The 18,626-nt window shown below is 37.3% G+C and overlaps 1 protein-coding gene across 7 annotated transcripts in view; it reads right to left on the bottom strand.

Annotated features, from left to right (window-relative positions):
- Positions 1–18,626, bottom strand: part of LOC149085558 (ectonucleoside triphosphate diphosphohydrolase 1-like) — a 67,103-nt gene that overhangs the window by 1,249 nt on the left and 47,228 nt on the right. For all 7 annotated transcript variants that reach the window (XM_089233647.1, XM_089233652.1, XM_089233650.1 and 4 more), the window contains 3 exons: positions 12,285–12,437; positions 5,712–5,819; positions 1,783–1,923 (listed from right to left, as the gene is read on the bottom strand). In XM_089233647.1, coding sequence (XP_089089773.1) covers positions 1,783–1,923; positions 5,712–5,819; positions 12,285–12,437 — 402 coding nt within the window. The remainder of the gene's footprint in view (positions 1–1,782; positions 1,924–5,711; positions 5,820–12,284; positions 12,438–18,626) is intronic.

Genomic DNA, 18,626 nt, shown 5'->3' with positions numbered 1-18,626 from the left:
AGAAAGTTCAATTCAATCATTTCATTTCCAGAGCGATATTAAGGACTGGGTTAAAGAATTATACTTTTTTTTGCAAAAACCAAAAAACATTTTCTTGATTTTGGAAACTTGTACCACTTGCACCAAAGTTACTAATCTTCAAGCAATCCACGTTGATTGAAAGAGTTCAAAATGCCATCATTGGTACTAGTTAATTTTATTCAATGTTTTCCTAATAAAGCGGTGGCCATCATCAAGAGGTGTCATGACTTGATACTAAATTTGAAAATTTGCTTTTTAGCAGGAAATCCAAGACTTTTCAACAGCTGACAAAATGATGATCACGTGTGCTTATGCTTTTTCAGCCTGTCAGGGGCTGCTTTTTCTGATTGGTTGTACTGGATATCAAATTGTTGATGTCCCATGAGTGGCATCTTTATGTCCTTGGAGAAGTGGCGAGCAATCCAATTGGTTGACTTCCTGATTTTGTTAATGGCCCACTCTGTTCTGGGATCAGACTCTTCAGAGCTGGGATCCATGTCCTGCTGAGCTTCATCAGCACCCTTTATCCCTTGAAAAATATATTGGTTCATTAGCCAAAATTCTTCATTCTTATCACATTTTCTATTTTTGGGGGGTACATTCTGATGGTATATCTTCAAATGGTATGAGATTGTATGTTTTTTTCTCAAAATGTTATGTTATTAATGTAAGTGCTATTTATACCAAGAAAAAAAAACAATCCTGGTTTAAATCAAAAACCTGGTTTTTTTTGGTTTTTTAAAAAAAGTGGTATTTTTACTAACCCCGGATTTAGGTCTGGTGAGCTTTTAAAGAATCAAGTTTGCTTCAGCTGCCTTCAACCTTGATCAGTCAATCAGCTGCTATTGTCAATGATGCATCTTCTCACTATAAATTTGCATACGCGAATGATCAACTGTTATGTTCAGGAGAAGTGCTGCTTTTCCAGTAGAGCAGAAATAATGTCAAGTAGTGAGAATTTGTGCTTGCTGGATATTTTTCTAAGTTTCACTTTTCTGACACTTTGAGTGGATTGTGATCATAAAGCCAATTGTATATATTGCTATGGGTACTTTGATGGGTACTATCAAACCTCTAATTTTTTCTTAACAGTTTACGAACATTCTGCATTGTTGATGACCTATTTGATTTATATAAAACATGAAAAAACCTAAATAAAGTTTAAGAAATGGATTTTGTGGAATCATAATTTTAGTACTAATGAAACGTTGATAGTTTAAAATTTTATGATAAAACATGGTAGAATTTACCTTAACTAAGTTTTCAAACAATAAATCCAAAGGAAACAGCAAACACAAGTTTAAAAATTCATATATGGTCCATTGCCAACCCAATAATTAAGGCATAATTCAAAATCAAAAGTATTTTAATGATCACAAAGTGTTTGGTAAATTCAGAAATTATAAATTCCCACATGGGCTAGTGAAAATATATGATCATCTGGATAATTCTTAAATGATACGCAAAGATTGGGAACATATTTCATAACAGATGATCATGAAATGCTTTTGCAAAGCTGACTTTAAGCAGTCAAGGAATTCTACTGTGATAGCAATTCCAGAATAGTCGAATAAAGCTGACATCACTTATGAATCCTATGCAAATGTCAATGATGAAGTTACAATTTGGAGAGTCAACTTACAAATCTTGAATTGATATAAATTAGGTAATTCTAATTTTGGGTAATTTTATTTTGCACAGTGTCCTCTAACTTTGAATTAACCAAGTTCAACTGTATAACTTTTCAAAATACTTTCTCACTTTGTCTTGGAATAATATGTTGTTCCATAATTTTTCATCAAAACTGTAGACATTAGTTAGCCACTTCGCTGTTAAAACTGCACCAAAGCAATACTGGGTCAAATGTTTAAAAATTTTACTGCTGAAGGAATGATGAAGAATCTGAAAAATTTCCAACAAATTTACAATGTGACTAATACAATATATAAAAGTAAATATGTGCAAAGAAAAACATTTTTAAATCATAGCTGTTAAAACTGTACTAAAGCAGTACTGGGCCAAATGTTTAAAAATTTTACTGCTGAAAAAATTCTGAAGAATTTTAAAAATTGCCAACAAATTTACAATACAAGATTTATGACTATAAAAGTAAATATATGTAAAGTGAAAATCATTTAAATCATCGATTCACCTTGAAAAACAGTTTTAAAAGTATTACATAATACAAAAAAGTACAGTCAACCTTCTTTAAGATGGCCACTCAGCTTTCCATAAAAAAAGTGACTGCCTGAAGACAAGACAGCTGAATAACGATCTCCATAAGTTGGATGATGGTAGACAGGAAAAAACATTTCAGTGGGTTGTGATGACATAATGGTTTTCAATGTCATGAAAAAATTGTATGTCATAAAATTAAAAAAAATCTTAATCATTTACAATGCCAAAAAAACAAAAATACATGTACTTTATGCAAAACTTTAAATACCAGATCATCTGATCAATTACTGAATCTGTATTAGATTGGATTGGATTTTAAATTTGTTGGCGCAAGGACCAATTTGGTCAAACTGTGCCAAAACAAATGGTAATTTAAAAATTGTTCTTTGGTCATGTAAAAAAAACTAAAACTGTCCATGATAAAAAGCAACATGAAACGTAAAACAATGACATGAATTGTTAAAAACTATAATTTGTCGTATAAACCAATGGCCTTGATGAATTTAAAAATGTGAGATGCATCGCAATGGTCAGATAAAATGTCATGAAGTGGGAGATGATTCTGACCAAAAGCGGTCGTAAAATGATGACGATGATGCGAACAAGTAAAAGCATGAGCAATGGTCAATGGACTTTGACAATGAGGGCACTCTGGTTGACTCTCTCGTAATAATAGATATGATTGTGTGAGGCGACTATGTCCTATGAGTAACCGGCAAGCAGAACTTCCTCCTTTCGGTTAGTTCTGCAGCTCGAACGCCAATGGCCAAGTGTGGGCTTGATGGCATGAAGTTTATTATTTATCTGATTGTTCCAATGATCCTGCTAGCGGCGATGCATCACTTCTCGGAGGATTGAGAAGTGGTCACTGGCAGGTACCAAAAGGTTATTGTCAATGTTAGTTGTTGTTCGAGCTGCAGTGTCTGCTTTTTCGTTGCCCGATATTCCTACATGACCTGGTATCCAGTAAAATTTTACTGTGGTACCATGATGAATGAGGTGATTCAATTCATGAAAAATGGCATGAATAAATGGATGAGTGTGAAAAGTGAAGGAACACAGTGCTTGCAATACGCTGAGAGAGTCACTATAAATGATGCATCGTCGGTGGCATTTGTGTCGTATATGACGTAGAGCCTGAAGGATTGCATACAGTTCTGCCGAATAAATAGAGAATGTGTCGGGAAGTTTGAAAGATGTCTCCTCACAGCAGATGTAGGCACAACCAACATGCCCAGGGCCCTTGGAGCCATCGGTATATATGGGGAAGTACCTGTTGTACCTACCCCTGTGCCTAAGGAATATCTGTCGATACATGACATCTGCTATGGTGGTTCTAGGATATGATGATAATGATAGAGAGACATCTGGCAGAAACTGTTCCCATGGTGCCAGTTGCCCAGCAACTGGGGCCACACAACTAATGTTTATTTGTAGTTCTTCTATGAGTGCCCTCATACGAAGACCATAGGATGGAACACATGAAGGGCGAGCAGCAAAAAGTCTATGAAATGACGGATTGAAAGTGACATTATGAAGTGGATGACCTGGCAAAGACTTCATTTTGACATAATGTTTCAAAGAAAGTTGTTGGCGTCTTGTTGTAAGAGATGGCTCGTTGCATTCAACATACAGACTCTCTATTGGAGATGTCCGGAAAGCTCCAGAGCAAATGCGGAGAGCGAGATGATGAACTGGGTCGAGCGCACTCAGATAGCTCCGAGGTGCTGACCCGTATACAATGAAACCGTAGTCGAGTTTCGATCTTATTAGAGCTTTATACAAGTGAATGAGTGACTTACGGTCTGCTCCCCATGATGTAGACGAGATGCCAGCGGAAATCTGTATTATCAGAAATCTGTTTTTCCCTTATAGTAAGAACAGTATGTGTGCTTCCCTCACATTTTTACTCTCTCACTGTTGTTCTAGTCTATATCTGCGTACTAAAAAGTGAAGAAACTTTCACATCCTTTACTTATTCAGTAAAGATCATAGGTTATTTGTCTTGTTTACTTTGTTGTCTTCCTCCTGGAACCAATTTTTAAAATGTCTGATCAGTTAGGGTCAACCGTATAACATTAATTTAGCCTTTGTAATCTTATTTACAACTGCTACCAACCTGATATCCCACATAAACAGAAAATTTGATTGATTTGAAAAGGTATTTATGCTGATGAATAAAGATTGTAAAGTTATACAAAAAAAAAAAACTATATAGAGTTAATGCAATAAAAAAAAGCACAAAACTTTTTTACTCTTACTTATAAGAAAGTAGCTGCAGACTACTGGATGCCCACAGACCCCATGCAGAGGTGGCTGCATAACGGGATTATTTTTGTATTATGTCTATGGAGCCTATTGTCCATTCTGAGAAAAATTGCCTGTGAAGGGTAGTTGGACGCCTATGAGAATTTCACTGTATGCCAGGCCTGAACAAATCCCAGGTGCCTGGGATAGTCGCCCATGTCAACTAAAAATTGGTGTTGTCACCTAAAATTTTTTTCTGTAGTTACTGAATTGCAAGCAGAGTGCAGTACAAAATATTTGGGATTTATAGCAGCACATCTGCCAACATGAAAGAAGATCACTAAGCCCTGAAAAAGCCAAAAGAACATTATTTTGAACCTTTTTCTTCAGGTAAAAGTTTTTTGGTGCGTAAAAAAATTGTTTTGGTGAACACAGATTTTCTTGCGATTTATCCAGCCCTGCTCTCACTCTCTTGCACTGTATGTTAACATAAACTTATAAATGATATCATTAAATATACCAAATGCTTATTAAATAATGGTTTAAAGCAGTGTGCGCCACACACACACACACACACACACACTGTGCAACTGCATATAAATATATGTGACATTGATCTTAGTGTAAAACATTCACCTCAGTATACAGCCAAAAGTAAAATAACTATTATATGACAATTTCATTTGGCACAATTAATATGCAGCTATATGACAATTTTAGCTCCCAAAGAACAAAAAGCAACCTAGTTCAAAATAAAAATGTATCCAAATGGAGAAGTCAAGTTTTGTAAATTAAAACATGCATACATTGAGAGAAGCTACAGTTCATCTTCTATAAAAGAGAACAGATTTGTTTTTTTCTATACATGGAGTGAAGATTTTGTTAATTGTGGCAAATCTGCATGGAGGTGAGCCAGCTTACACGTGAATTACAAGAATTAAATTAGATGCAACAACCCCTAGATTGAGAAATTGGTGAATTCATGCTTAATCAACTCAGGACAAACAGGATATAGGTTCAAATTCAGATTTTGACCATAGCTGATGCTTGATTTTACAAACCTCCAACTTACAAACTGCACTTTTTTATAAGATAATTTTCTGGTCTCAAACAATATACTATTTTTCTTTAAACATCTTTGCCATTTACAAACTTTAGATTTTATGAACTATTTTTCACATCTATACCGGTTTGTAAAAATGAGTGTCCACTGCACCACTTTTTAAAAAATGGAAGAATTCAAAGTTATTTTCAGGTCTACTCACATCTTGCCAGGACAAACTACACCAATCCATGGTGATATTCTGAAATTCTGCCAAGGATGCATTAGTAGCATTGAGAAAATCTGTCACATAAAAAAAGCTGGAGAATGCCTAAACAATGAAAAAAAAAACAAAACAAATATATATCATTTATGTTGATGAAAGGATAGTTCTGGGCTGAGGTTCAATGGAATTTCTATTCCCAAATGTTTGAAGGGGACATCTTCAGTGTTAGGGGAATACAAAGTTGATTTGATCTTCTTGGTTGTCCAGAGGCAACTAAGACAGAGGCTGGAACTGCTGTGGTATTTACAGAAATTCAATTTATTTGAGTTGCATTAGGTTGGGTTGCTTGACTTTTAGGAAGGTATTTTTAAAAACTGGGTCCAAGGATCTGTGGTCTGTGTTTCTTTTTTTTGTTGAAATTGAACTGTGTTAGAGGATCTCAATGAGCTCTATATGCATATGGTGAGATGCTTTCTTTCAAACCGAGCACAACTCCTGCCTATTACCATGGGCAATTCACTACCAAGTGAGGAGTGTGAGTGTATATATACGTAAGAGTTTGAGTGCATATATGGTGTTGCCTGATTTTTCAGTGCTGCTATCTATACTTAAAAAGTGAAGTGTAGGAATTGAATATTTGTTCCATTGTAGGCCTGTTGCTCTCTGTGACGAGACTTTTTAATGGGGAGATCGGCTCACATTTGCACCTCGAGGTTGGGAACCACACAAAACCAAATTCAGCCGATAACCACTGTGACAATGTCAGTGTTCAAACCAGGGTAATCGTGATGCAAGTTCTTCACTCAACCACCACAGCGGTGGGCGAGATGCGGAAAAAAAGGTGAAAGGATATCAGTCAAAATGTCACACTAGAACCCTGCTAATCCAAAAATCCACTTAATTTGAATGGCTTTTAAAAAAAGACATGTACGAGAAAAGTTGAATAATCAACAGAAAAAAAAAATGCTCAAAATTCTGCATTGCAACACATTACATTTTATATATGAATACATGGTTATACCTCATAATGATGAATTATATAGTTGCCTTAAAAAATCTTCCATTTTCATTTGAATAAGCGACATATACCTAGCAAATGATGTAGTTTATAGTGATTGTCTCAGAGATTTTCTGCAGGGGTTGCATTATCATGCTGCTCTACATATAGAAGGGTAGTTTCAAAAGCTACCATAGCTTCTGGATGAGGCTTTGGTGGTGGAGCATCATAATCTAACCTAGTGGTTCTCAAACTTTTGCCATCTGTGGCTCCCTTGCTATGACAACACTTATCCGCAATGCTCCAGAATAGCTGCATCCGTGAAAATTTGATGGCTGTTACAATCTAATGTATGATAACATTTCACCCATATCTTTCCCCTCTACTTCCACGCAACTAGGGATTTCTTTTAAAAGCTGAAGGATTTCGTCGAATTCCTTTGTTCGAGCGAATGTAATGCTTATTGGTTGTTTTCTGCAAGTTTTGTAAAAGATCTTTTATCAAATTTTTAATGTAATTCTGGTCTTAGGTTATTATGACGTTTTATTACGCTTCTGCACGCCAGCCAATGACATTTTTTCTCAAATCTTTTTCATTTTTTGGGGGAATTTAAAGAGACTCATTCTCATCAACAATGAGATATCAACAATATCAAGATATGTCCTGAACAAAAACATTAAAATCCCCAAGGTACCTTTTCCCTCCCCTCACGCTTCCTACTTAAGCCAATACATTTGTGACAGCAGTAGAGGTGACCTGCTTTGTAGTACGGACAATTCTGGTGACATAAGGTTGTCAAATTGAGATGGTGTCTTCGGACAAAGCTAGTAAAATGAAATGGCATTAAAGATTTTTTATTTTTGAGGCATTGGATGACCACCGCAAAGGAATGAGGAAAAGGCTACCGCTTTCAATGACGTGGTGTTTCCAATTATTTCTGTCTGGTTTCGATCGCCAAAACAAATCTGTTATGAAAAACACTGTCCCTGTGAACATGTCGTCTTACGCATTTGCCTTGTCACCTCTTGTCTGAGAGGGGCTCTGCGAATGAGTGTGTAGTCTGTCTACATCAAGATCTCATTACATTTGTCTGCTTACTGGACAAAATACGTTTGCTGTTCTCTCTGTGTAATTGCCCGTTTTGCATCCTACAAGTTGAGTGTTGTTTAAGTGTTATATCAGTATATTATTTGTGTCTCTCAATGAATTTGATCCTAGGCGTAACATGGCCAAAAGTGTTCCATCAATAAGAGGAAAAAGGAAATTGGTCGATGTTAACAACCACATATACGTATTATCAAAGAAATCTGTAGATGAACAATATGGAATCTGGGTTTGCGAAAAACAAACCACTTGCAAGGGCTGTGTTTGAACTGTTGGCTCAGACGGTCTGATTGTGAAAGTCGTAAATAGTCATAACCATGCAGCTCAAGCTGCAAGGCTAGAAGTGTTGCAACTGATTGACCAAATACACCAACATGCAATAACTACGAACGAACGGCCACAGCAGATAGTCACGTCAGTTATTGCAGAAGCTCATGGCAATGTTACGACATTACTTCCAAAAAAGGAGTCACTGAAGCGAACAATTCGTAATGTGTGATGCAACAATGGTGCTCCTGTTTTACTGAGCAATCTCCGGGACCAGGTGATTCCCCAAAATTATCAGGAAGTCATTATAGATTGCAATGTACAACAGTTCCTGATGTATGACTCTCGCGAAGAATTGCTCCCAGGTCAGATGCTGGTTTTCTCGACAAGAAGCAATCTGCAATTGCTGGTGCGTAGCCAAGAGTGGTTTGCTAACGGAACTTTCAGTGCAGCACCGATGCATTTCCAGCAACTCTACACAGTTCACATGGTTTTGTTTGATGCCACAATTCCCATGGTCTATGCATTTTATCTAATAAAACTCGGGCTACGTACGTGAAGTTGCTTCAAGAACTCAAAAATTTGCAAACTGGACTTCAACCCCAGCGACTCATGATTTTGAGCAAAGTGCGCTACAGGCATTCCAACAGGAATTTCCGGGCATAACAAACACCGGATGTTTTTTCATCTTTCGCAAAGCGTTTGGCGAAAAGTTCAGCAGGAGGGATTAAAGAGTAGATACGAACAGGATCATGAATTAGCTCATTGGATCCGCATGGTTCCAGCTTTGGCATTTGTTCCACCTGTAGATGTCATTCAAACATTCGAGGTTTTGATTGAGGCGGATAACTTTCCCAGTGAAGCTTTAGTCGTTGCAAACTACTTTGAGGATACATATATTGAAAGACGACAACAAAGAGGCCGCCAATCGGCCATGTTTGAAATAGAACATTGGAATGTTTATGCTCGAACACTGAATGATCAGCACCGAACAAATAACTGTGTAGAAGGGTGGAACAGGGGATTCCAGTAAACCTGTGCTACCTTATCCCCGAACATATATCGATTCATCGACTTTTTGAAAAAACAACAAGGGCTGCACCATTTTGAACTCAGCTCATTGCCGGAAATCCGGAGAACACAAAAAACAAGAAATATGCTGCTATTTCAGCCAGGATCAAAAGAGTTGTTCTCGATTTCCAAAATCGATATATCTCAGAAGAATCACATTTAATTTTGAATTTTGAACATGTCATACCATAACTATGAAACATCATATTCCTCGCAATTTTCCTATCAAAAGAGTTATGTATTTCCAGTTTTTATACATGCATTGGTAAAAGCATCACACTGGTTTCAGTTTCTTTTACTACCTTACGCGTGCGCGTCTCACTTTATATATCCTTATTGAAACCTAGGCCATAGCCAGTTTCAGCGAGCTTGAAACCTGCGTTCGCGAGTGATCTTACAAATTGCTAGTGACTAAAACAGTAGCCAGGTTGCTATCTGCAAGAAAACTTCAGCAGAACTTCGACTTTCTGAGAAGCAGAATACCTGTGGTACAAAATTACAAACTGTGACACAAACGCAAAGGTTAAGGGGAGTGGGCTTCGAAACATTTGCGCAAACGAGATGTTTGTTTCCATTGTGTTATAAAGAAGTTATCGTCCGTTCTGGTGTATAGTCCACGGTGTAATTACAGGTGCGGCAAAGTGGTGTATTATTCAGGGAAGTAGGCTAAGAGGAGAGGCAAATTTGGGAAATGATTGATTTTTAAGTAATGGTGGCTCTTGTGAGCTGTGCTCTCTGCACAATCGTCTCAGTAACACAGCCAATTTCTGATCAATTTCAATATTTCTGCTGATAATAGCTCAATACTTCACTGTACCAACTTACTTTTAGTTTTCCATCATTCTTTAATAATGATTAAGTTACCATTTCCCAGAGTACATGCCAGCGAGATGAAAGAAAAACTTCTACCGGTGGAAGAGATATTTTTCATTGTACTCCAGAGATAACATCTGAACGGTGAACAGTTTTTTGATGTAATTGGACATTTCTATAGTGGCGCCTTGACGGCAACTCCTACTGTAAGCATTCCGGAGTGTTATTGCTCTCACTACTGCAGTAAAACACTCGGGGGGGAGGGGGGGTTAGTTTTTCCTTGCCTCAGGGCAACGAAATTTTGAAAGCTTTGGAAAGTACCACGAACTCTTTAACCACCACCATTATAAGCCATGGGAAGGTTTCCGATGTAAGAAATGTTTGTATAGAAATTTACGTTTAATAGTACTTGCAGAAATATTTCGTGCGCGATGAAACCAAGCAGCACTGACATGATATATATAACGGTATACCTATAAAATAATATGTGATTTTTAGATTGTGTTGGTAAGTGCTGTTTAATCGAGTGCAGTGTTTCATGTGACACTAATGTCCCTCATATATGTGGACAGAACATTTGGAAATTCAAATTACATTGGACCAGGGTTCCTCAGCCCAGAATATACTATCGTATTTAAAATAGCCGTAAAAGCCTGCATTCTTCTATCACATATATTGCTCATCTATTTATAGTAGATAGGCCTATAAATTAATTATATATTGATACAAGATCATAAAATTTTAATTCGTGAAAGTTGAAAAAATAAGTTTATAAAATACACTCATGTCCATAAATTAAGGATAATGCCAGCTCCGGCAAATAAAGGTTCAGAAACAAAACAAACGTTACTTATTCATAAAGCCCATTTATTAAACAAAAGATAAAGAACAAAAACGATGGTGTATGTATGATACCATTCATAAACTACGATTTTTGCTCCCTGGAGCAATTGTAAAAAATATCTCCTTTACAAAAAATTACTATTACATGGTTGGTATGATAGTTAATACATTGTATGTCTCCCATGCGATGAAATACAGTCCGTACAACGCCTAGGCATGCTGAGTATCAAATTATCGATCTGATCTTGGGGAAGATCACTCCACTCAGAAAAGCAATGCTCTCCGAAGTTCCGGTACACGTGTAGGAGGTGGTTGACGGGCTGCAACTCGTCGGCCAAGCATGTCCCACACATGCTCTATCGGATTCAAGTCAGGTGAGAATGCTGGCCATTCCATACGGGTTATATCCTCAGATTCAAGGCATTCGTTTACGATGTTTGCTCGGTGAGGACGGCCGTTGTCATCCATAAACACAAATTCTGCGCCCATGGCACCCTTAAACAAACGTACATGTTGCTCCAGAATGATGTCCCGATAAATTTGGGCTTTCGTAGTTCCGGTTTGAACATGCAGATCTGTTCTGGAACCCAGTATAATTCCACCCCAAACGAGCAATGCTGCACCACCGTAACGGTGTCGTTCAATGATGTTGTCTTGGTGGTAACGGGTACCTGGCGTTCTCCATATGAAAGTCCGACGTGAATCAGACTGCAAGCTAAACCTGGACTCGTCGGAAAACATCACACAAGCCCACTGTGACGATGTCCACATTGCATGTTCTCTACTCCAGGCTAATCGCTGCCGACAGTGAGTTGCCGTGAGCGGAACACATCTGACAGGCCTGCGAGCATATAGACCAATATCTTCCAAACGTCTGTACACGGTTTGCCTTGAAACTGTGGTACCCGTGGTTGCAGATAGCTGACGAGACAGGTCGGATGCTGTGCTCCGTCTGCTTCTTTTGGCAGTTACTGCCAAATACCGGTCTTCATTCGGCGTTGTAACTCGGGGGCGACCTGTACTGTAACGTCTACTGACATTTCCGCTATCTTGGAATCGTTGCCAAAGCCCAGAGATGACACTTTCGGCAATTCCAAGTTCCTTGGATACCTCCATCTGAGTACGCCCACATTCCAGGCGGCCGATAATTCTACCACGTAAAAAATCATCCACATGCGTCCTCTGTGTCATAACTATTCGCTTATGGCACTGAGTGCCTCACAGAACTCTTGTGAACAATTTCACTTCTTTGCCACCATTCCTTATATACCCCCCTCTTACACTCTCGTCATTGTGACGTACTATCGGCATCATCTGGTGGCTTCCTGAAATTTGCATATCATTCTTGCAGATGTGTGAGATAATTCTACAGGTGAAATTTTTACTTTAGATTTTGGTTTCCGTGTGATTCTGAATTATCCTTAATTTATGGACATGAGTGTAGTTTTATATGGATGGAAATGAAAGAATGTTACCATGAATTTTTTCATATTTTGGTTTGGAATGATGAGTTTTTCTGCACATTTTTTGAATCCCTTTGTTTTGCATGCAGATGAGTTGAGCAGATATTCAACTTGGCGTTCACATTCTGTATAATTACTGCTACCTTTGAATGTGAAATTTTTTAACTGTGAAGAAAAAAAGATGTAATTTTGATTACGTATTTGTAATTTTTAAGTGCACACATTTGTTACACACATTTTGAGATATATTATTTATACTGTCAGGGATATTTTATGCATACAATTAGATCAAGACCAAATCCAATAAAGCTTATCTTTAATAGTTATACAGTTAGACTCTCAAATATCCAATACATCCCTTACTGGTATGAAAAGTTGAAGGATAATTGACAAAATTTTCAGTACTGCAGACTCTATTTATCCATGCAGTTATTTTGGCTTTAGGGCTGTGAATAATGGAATCCGCAGACAAATCTACAAATTGATCTAAAAAGTAGTAAACACTAAAAATTTAGCCATATTTAATAAAAAAAAATGTTATTTTAGAAAAAATTACAAGTGTTATCTTTGTTATGCAAAATTCCTCAATATATAAATTCAGGTGTTTAAAATTAAAGTTGACATTTTCTGATCTGTTTATAGTCTTATCTACCAATCAGAAAGTATGAAACTTTGGAAGCATCTTGATGAAGAGATGGGGAAAGAAATTGAGTGTGGGAAAAAAAAACATTTTCTAGCTATCACCACCAGAGTGTTTTCCATGTAAATTGTACTGCATGGCTAATTTTTTGCCAACATGTAACCAAACTGTTCAGGCTTTTCTTCTGCAGATAATCTGCAATGTGCATACACAGCAGGCGGATAATCAGGAATCCACTGTACATCTAAGAAAGTAATTATAAAACAATTTTTTTTCTTAAATTTGTGTTTTTATTTTTAATTAAGCTAGTTACCTATTTAATTTATTTATACTTATAGTTCCATGTTTGTACATCTAAAAAATGTCATTGATAACACTGGTCAAAAATTTTCAACTTTTTTTTCCTAACATGTGTAAAATAAGTTTCTTTAGACTAGTTCTGGGGTAATAAATTCAAATATGATTGTAAAAAATCTCTATCACATACACTTTTTCTGTATGCATGATGGCCATTTTTTGAAATACACATCATGAAAAACTTACACATCTTGAAAATGAAGATAATCAGCATATTCTTAATAAAAAATTATAATGTATTGATTATGATATTTATTTTATTATAGCCATACATCGTTATACATGAATTAAAACAATTTTTTTGCTCATACACATACATGTAATAGCCATACAGTGCACATGCATATACACAAAATTAAATTTATACCAATTTTTTCAGTGTTTTATAAAAATAATAATTTCTTTCTTATATATTACGTTGTGACTACTTTCTGAAAAAACAAACAGTAATCACTCATTATTTACAGGTCCCACCTGTCTTGATTCCCTAAATATCCCTTCATTGCAGATAATGATTGCCATGCAGCATGTTCTATGTGAAACAAAATCACTTGATAGTTTTTTTATTTGAGGACTTACAAATACCCTTTCTAAACGAATTAATACTTCTGTAAGAAGAAGAACTAATACTTAATACAGAAGAAAGTAAGTCTCATTTAATTTCGGAAAAATTTTCATTATGGGGCAGATTTGTTCATAGCCTTCATAATGTTTTCTATCAGGCCCAGGGGCATAATGCAGGATCGATTAAGAAGGGGTCAAAAAAGGTTTGGGGGAGGATTTCACAATGATTTTCTTCCACATAAATTATCACAGTATTAACCTTCAAAAACATTTAAATTAACAGAAATTGATTAATATAAAGGTATTTAGTACGTTTTCATATTTAATCTTTCAATATTTTATTTTTTATAAAAATATTTTCAATTTTTGATTGTCTTAGGAGGGGCATAAGTCCTCATGCCTTCCTGCGTACACCTCTTATCAGCCTCAATTTAATTAGATGTGGTGGCAACAAAACAAATAGCAAAACTTATTTGGAACATTAATGCATCTGCGACATTGACTTAGCTTCATTTTTTGACTAAAGGGTCGTACATAAATGTAAAGGATGATTTCTCTTTCAATTAAAAAAAATGGAGAATCCAATTGACATTAGAGATATGATTTCGATATCATTTCACATGTATATATAGCCTAAATACGTAAATTTTGAAAGTTATTCAAAATTAAATATCATATAACAAAAAAAACCAGACGTAATAGCCATTATATATACACTGGTGTAAGAAATTAAGAGAATTTGCAGACTTCGTCGATTATCTCTAGAACTACTGTACCGATTTTAATGAAATTTGATATGTACATACATTGATACAATACAAAACAAATAACCATTCAATAATTGTAATACACACGTATGATCGTGCGTAACACTCATTGGAGTCGGAAGGTATGAAACAATGGTTGCAGAATAAACAAAAAATGGGTTAATAGATGGGTTAATAGGGGGTATGGTCCCCTCTTACAGATATACAGGTCTCGCAGCGTAATTTCATACTTGAAATAAGGCAGTTTATCATTTCCTGTGGCAATTGGTCCCACTCGTTCAGCAACGCTGTTTTCATTCCCTGGATGGTTCCCGGAGGGGGCTTGCGAGTTGCAATTGCCCTCCCCAGAGCATCCCAGACATGCTCTATAGGGTTAAGGCCTGGAGATCTGGCTGGCCAATCCACCTGGCGAATATCCTCACTCTCTAGAAAATCGTCGAGCAGAAGAGCTCTATGTGGCCTCGCGTTATCGTACATTAAAATGAACTCAGGGCCAACTGCACCCCTGAAAAGGCAAACATAGGGCTCCAAGATCTCATCCCTATACCTCACACCAGTCACAGTGCCTCTTTCAAAGACATGGAGAGATGTGCGGCCATCCAACATGATGCCTGCCCAGACCATTAAACCTCCTCCGCCATAATGGTCGATTTCGCGGACATTGGAAAGTAGGTAGTGGGTCCCTGATTCTCTCCATATGAACGTACGGCGAGGATCGGTGCTTAGGCTGAACCTGGACTCATCAGTGAAGAGAACGGTCGCCCATTGATCCATACTCCAATCTCTATGCTCTCTGCACCATGATAAACGAATTCTCCAGTCCGTAGAAGTGAGCGGGACGCAAACAGCAGGTTTTCTTGCAAACAATCCTCTCTCATGAAGTCTTTTGGAAACGGTCACCCTTGATACACGGGTTCCTGTGGCTGCATACAAGTCACGAGAGAGCTGAGAAGCTGTAGCACTCCTGTTACGCTTCGCTATAATCGACAAATGGCGATCTCCTCTGGCCATCGTGGCTCTTGGACGACCTTGCCCAGGCTTTCTCTCGATGGATCCGGTATCCTGGAACTGTTTCCATAAGTTACACACGGCACTGGGCGTTAAATTGAACTCTCTACAAATCTGCACTTGAGATTTTGCCTGCTTCTAGCCTCCCTACAATTCGCCACCTCATTCCATCATCTAAACGTTAGTGGTTACTCATTTTTACTGTTACAATTTGAAATTAACCGATTGCTGCAAAATAACACCAAGAAATTCGCAGAGGTGTGCTAGCGAACGAAATGCGTCTTAACTTACGTGCACTTATAAAGCCTGTTTCTCTACTGGCTCCGCCTACACACATGTGTATGCTTACGTATTAGACGTATAAGATTTGCATTTTTGTCTAGAAGCAGAGGTTTTACATTCAGTTCAGTTCTTTTCATGAAATTCGATAAAATATGCAAATTCTCTTAATTTATTTCACCAGTGTATATATATATATATATATATAAGGCCAGATCTGGAATCAGCACCCAAAAATTAATTAAGAACAGCTAAATTTTTCCACATTAGGAAACCTTTGTAGACTAGTGCAATTTGTCCTCATGGCCATGATTTCAATTATCTCGCATGCCCCTAGTGTCGTGGAACATTGGATATTTAGGGGGGGGGGTCTAATATAAACACAATCTAAAGTCATATTCTTATACAACCTTTATCTTTTGAACCATTGGTTATAGAAACATACTTCCAACTATAAAAAGCAGCCAAAATCATACCTATTATAATTATGTTATGTTACAGGGACGCCAGAACATATCTGCTGGTGTTGCTAAAGCAATACCAATCATTTTTATGGTATTGCTCAGCAATACCAATCATTAGAGTCCGGAAGTTCAGGCAAAATGAAAATAGGCAAAAATTTGCAAACTTTTTGGTAAAAATGCCTTTTTGAAATTTTCGTGCCATAAATGCCTATTTCAACATAGTTTCAAGTTAATTAGTGAATTTTAGAGGCTATAATCTGTAAAACTTGGGTATTTTGGGCATTAAAAACTTCAAAAAAATCGCAATTTTTAAAATTTTCCAACTTTCAGTATTAATTATTATTAGAAAGCCCCCCCCCCCACTTCCAGCCTATTTCATGAAAATAAGTTAGCTGACAGACTGGTGTTGCCCTGCATTAACTTTGCTTTGGCCAGATGGTGTTAGATGTGAATGATTTTGTTTCAGATGAACGCAGCCCATGCTATTAGAAAAGCAGAGGAAAACTAGAAGTTTTTGTTTCTCTCCCGCACGCTTTACATAATGCCTCGGCCAGGCATTGGACTGCGTTGTATATGCATAGCTGGCTGATGGCTGTTCCAAGAGGTCATGAATTGACGTCATGGCTCACACAAGGTGGAGTAGAAGCAGACAGGGCCCATGGTGTTTCGATTTTATTTTTGTACCATAAATGCACTGCAAACAACCATGGCTATTTGTTAAACATACATACAGCATTTAATATTCGATTAAATTGACCAGAGTGGCCCTCAGGGGCGTTTGGCAGATACGACCATGCAGGGCCCCGCGCTTCAAGGGGCCCTGTATTCATTGGCGTACACAAAGGGGGGTTTTGGGGTTCTCACCCCCCTGAGCCAAGATTATAGTGTAGCAGGAAAAAACTAACCCCCCCCTTCCCGAGAAAATACTGCGTACGCCTATGCCTGTATTTACCTTCATATGTGGTAATATTTAAAAAAGTTGTTCTATTTTTGTAAAAAAAATAAGATAGCACCGTTTTTAAACTATAAAAAATGATAATGATTATTCCAAATAATACAGCAAATAAATGTGAATTATTCGCAACTCGAAGGAGCCCCACAGATTATTTTCTCTACCGGATCCACATCTGGTAATGGGGGGTCCGGGAATTACCCTAATCCTGATGATCTACTAACATTTTATTTCGGGCTTGAAATCAATTTAACTTAGATAATAATGTGGTTATTACAAACTATAATTAAAACAATGGACGGATTAAGTGCAACCAATTTTTTAGCTAGTTTTTGGACCCTTAATATCTTTGTTTTTAATTATTTTTCTTCTTTCCAAAACTTATAAATACCTTTTTTAGTGCCTTTTTGCCTGCCTATTACAATTTTTAGTGCCTAAATTTCCGTGCTCTACCACATCATTTAAAAATAGCTCACTGAAAGCGCTTTTCTATATTTGCGTGAGAAAAAAAGAAATTTTAAATTGCTATTAATTTCACTGATTTTTTTTTTTCGCCTCTTTTTACGCACTACCAACATCTACCAATCTCCCCCTCCTTCCCGGGAACTTATCAATTGACGAAAACCTTGCATATCCAAAAATGTCTAGCACTAGATCATTAGCCCTGGGGATGACAAAACAGTATTTGGCTAAAAAGGCATCCGTAAACGAACGCCATTGTCATCTACTTCCCCATATTTCTTGTATTCATCCTTCCCCCCAGAGATTTGCGTCCTGTTGTTGAAATTGTAGGAAAAGGAAAACCGCGGTGTCCAGTGTGAAGCCCGCGCCGGCAACAGACACTCCAGATGGGTTTTGCAGGCTGTTTACCCTGAGCACATGCAATTAACAATAATTGAATCCGTTGGTCTTTTTTATTCAGTGAAAAGAGCTGCTGATAAGCATACAATGAGGGATGCCTGTTGTCAATGGTCCCTGGTTTTTTTTTTTTTTTTTGAAATGATATGCAGTATATTTTCCACATGAAGAAAAAACTCGTTTCTACAGTACAGCAACACCAATAATCCTGCCCCCCCCCCACAAGCGTAGGGCTGACAGTGATCCAGCCCTGGGGCCCAAGATAACTAACATTGTTTTTGTTTCCATGCTATAAATTCACTATGGGGACCCGCCAGATTCCAGTTTAAGAGGGCCCCTGCTTCAGGATGTGGGGACTATATAAATACATACCAAAAAGTTAGACTAGAAGCTATGGTGTGGCAAATTTTTCAACTCGTCCTTGATTTTAACCCAGCTGCATATAGCATGGACCTTTTATGCCGT

Source organism: Pholcus phalangioides, unplaced genomic scaffold (assembly GCF_987345545.1).
Source record: "Pholcus phalangioides strain wild (caught in Gottingen) unplaced genomic scaffold, Ppha-v1.0 ptg000007l_1, whole genome shotgun sequence".
NCBI lineage: Eukaryota > Metazoa > Arthropoda > Arachnida > Araneae > Pholcidae > Pholcus > Pholcus phalangioides.
The sequence above is the reverse complement of the archived record's forward strand: the minus strand, read 5'-3'. Positions and strand labels throughout refer to the sequence as shown.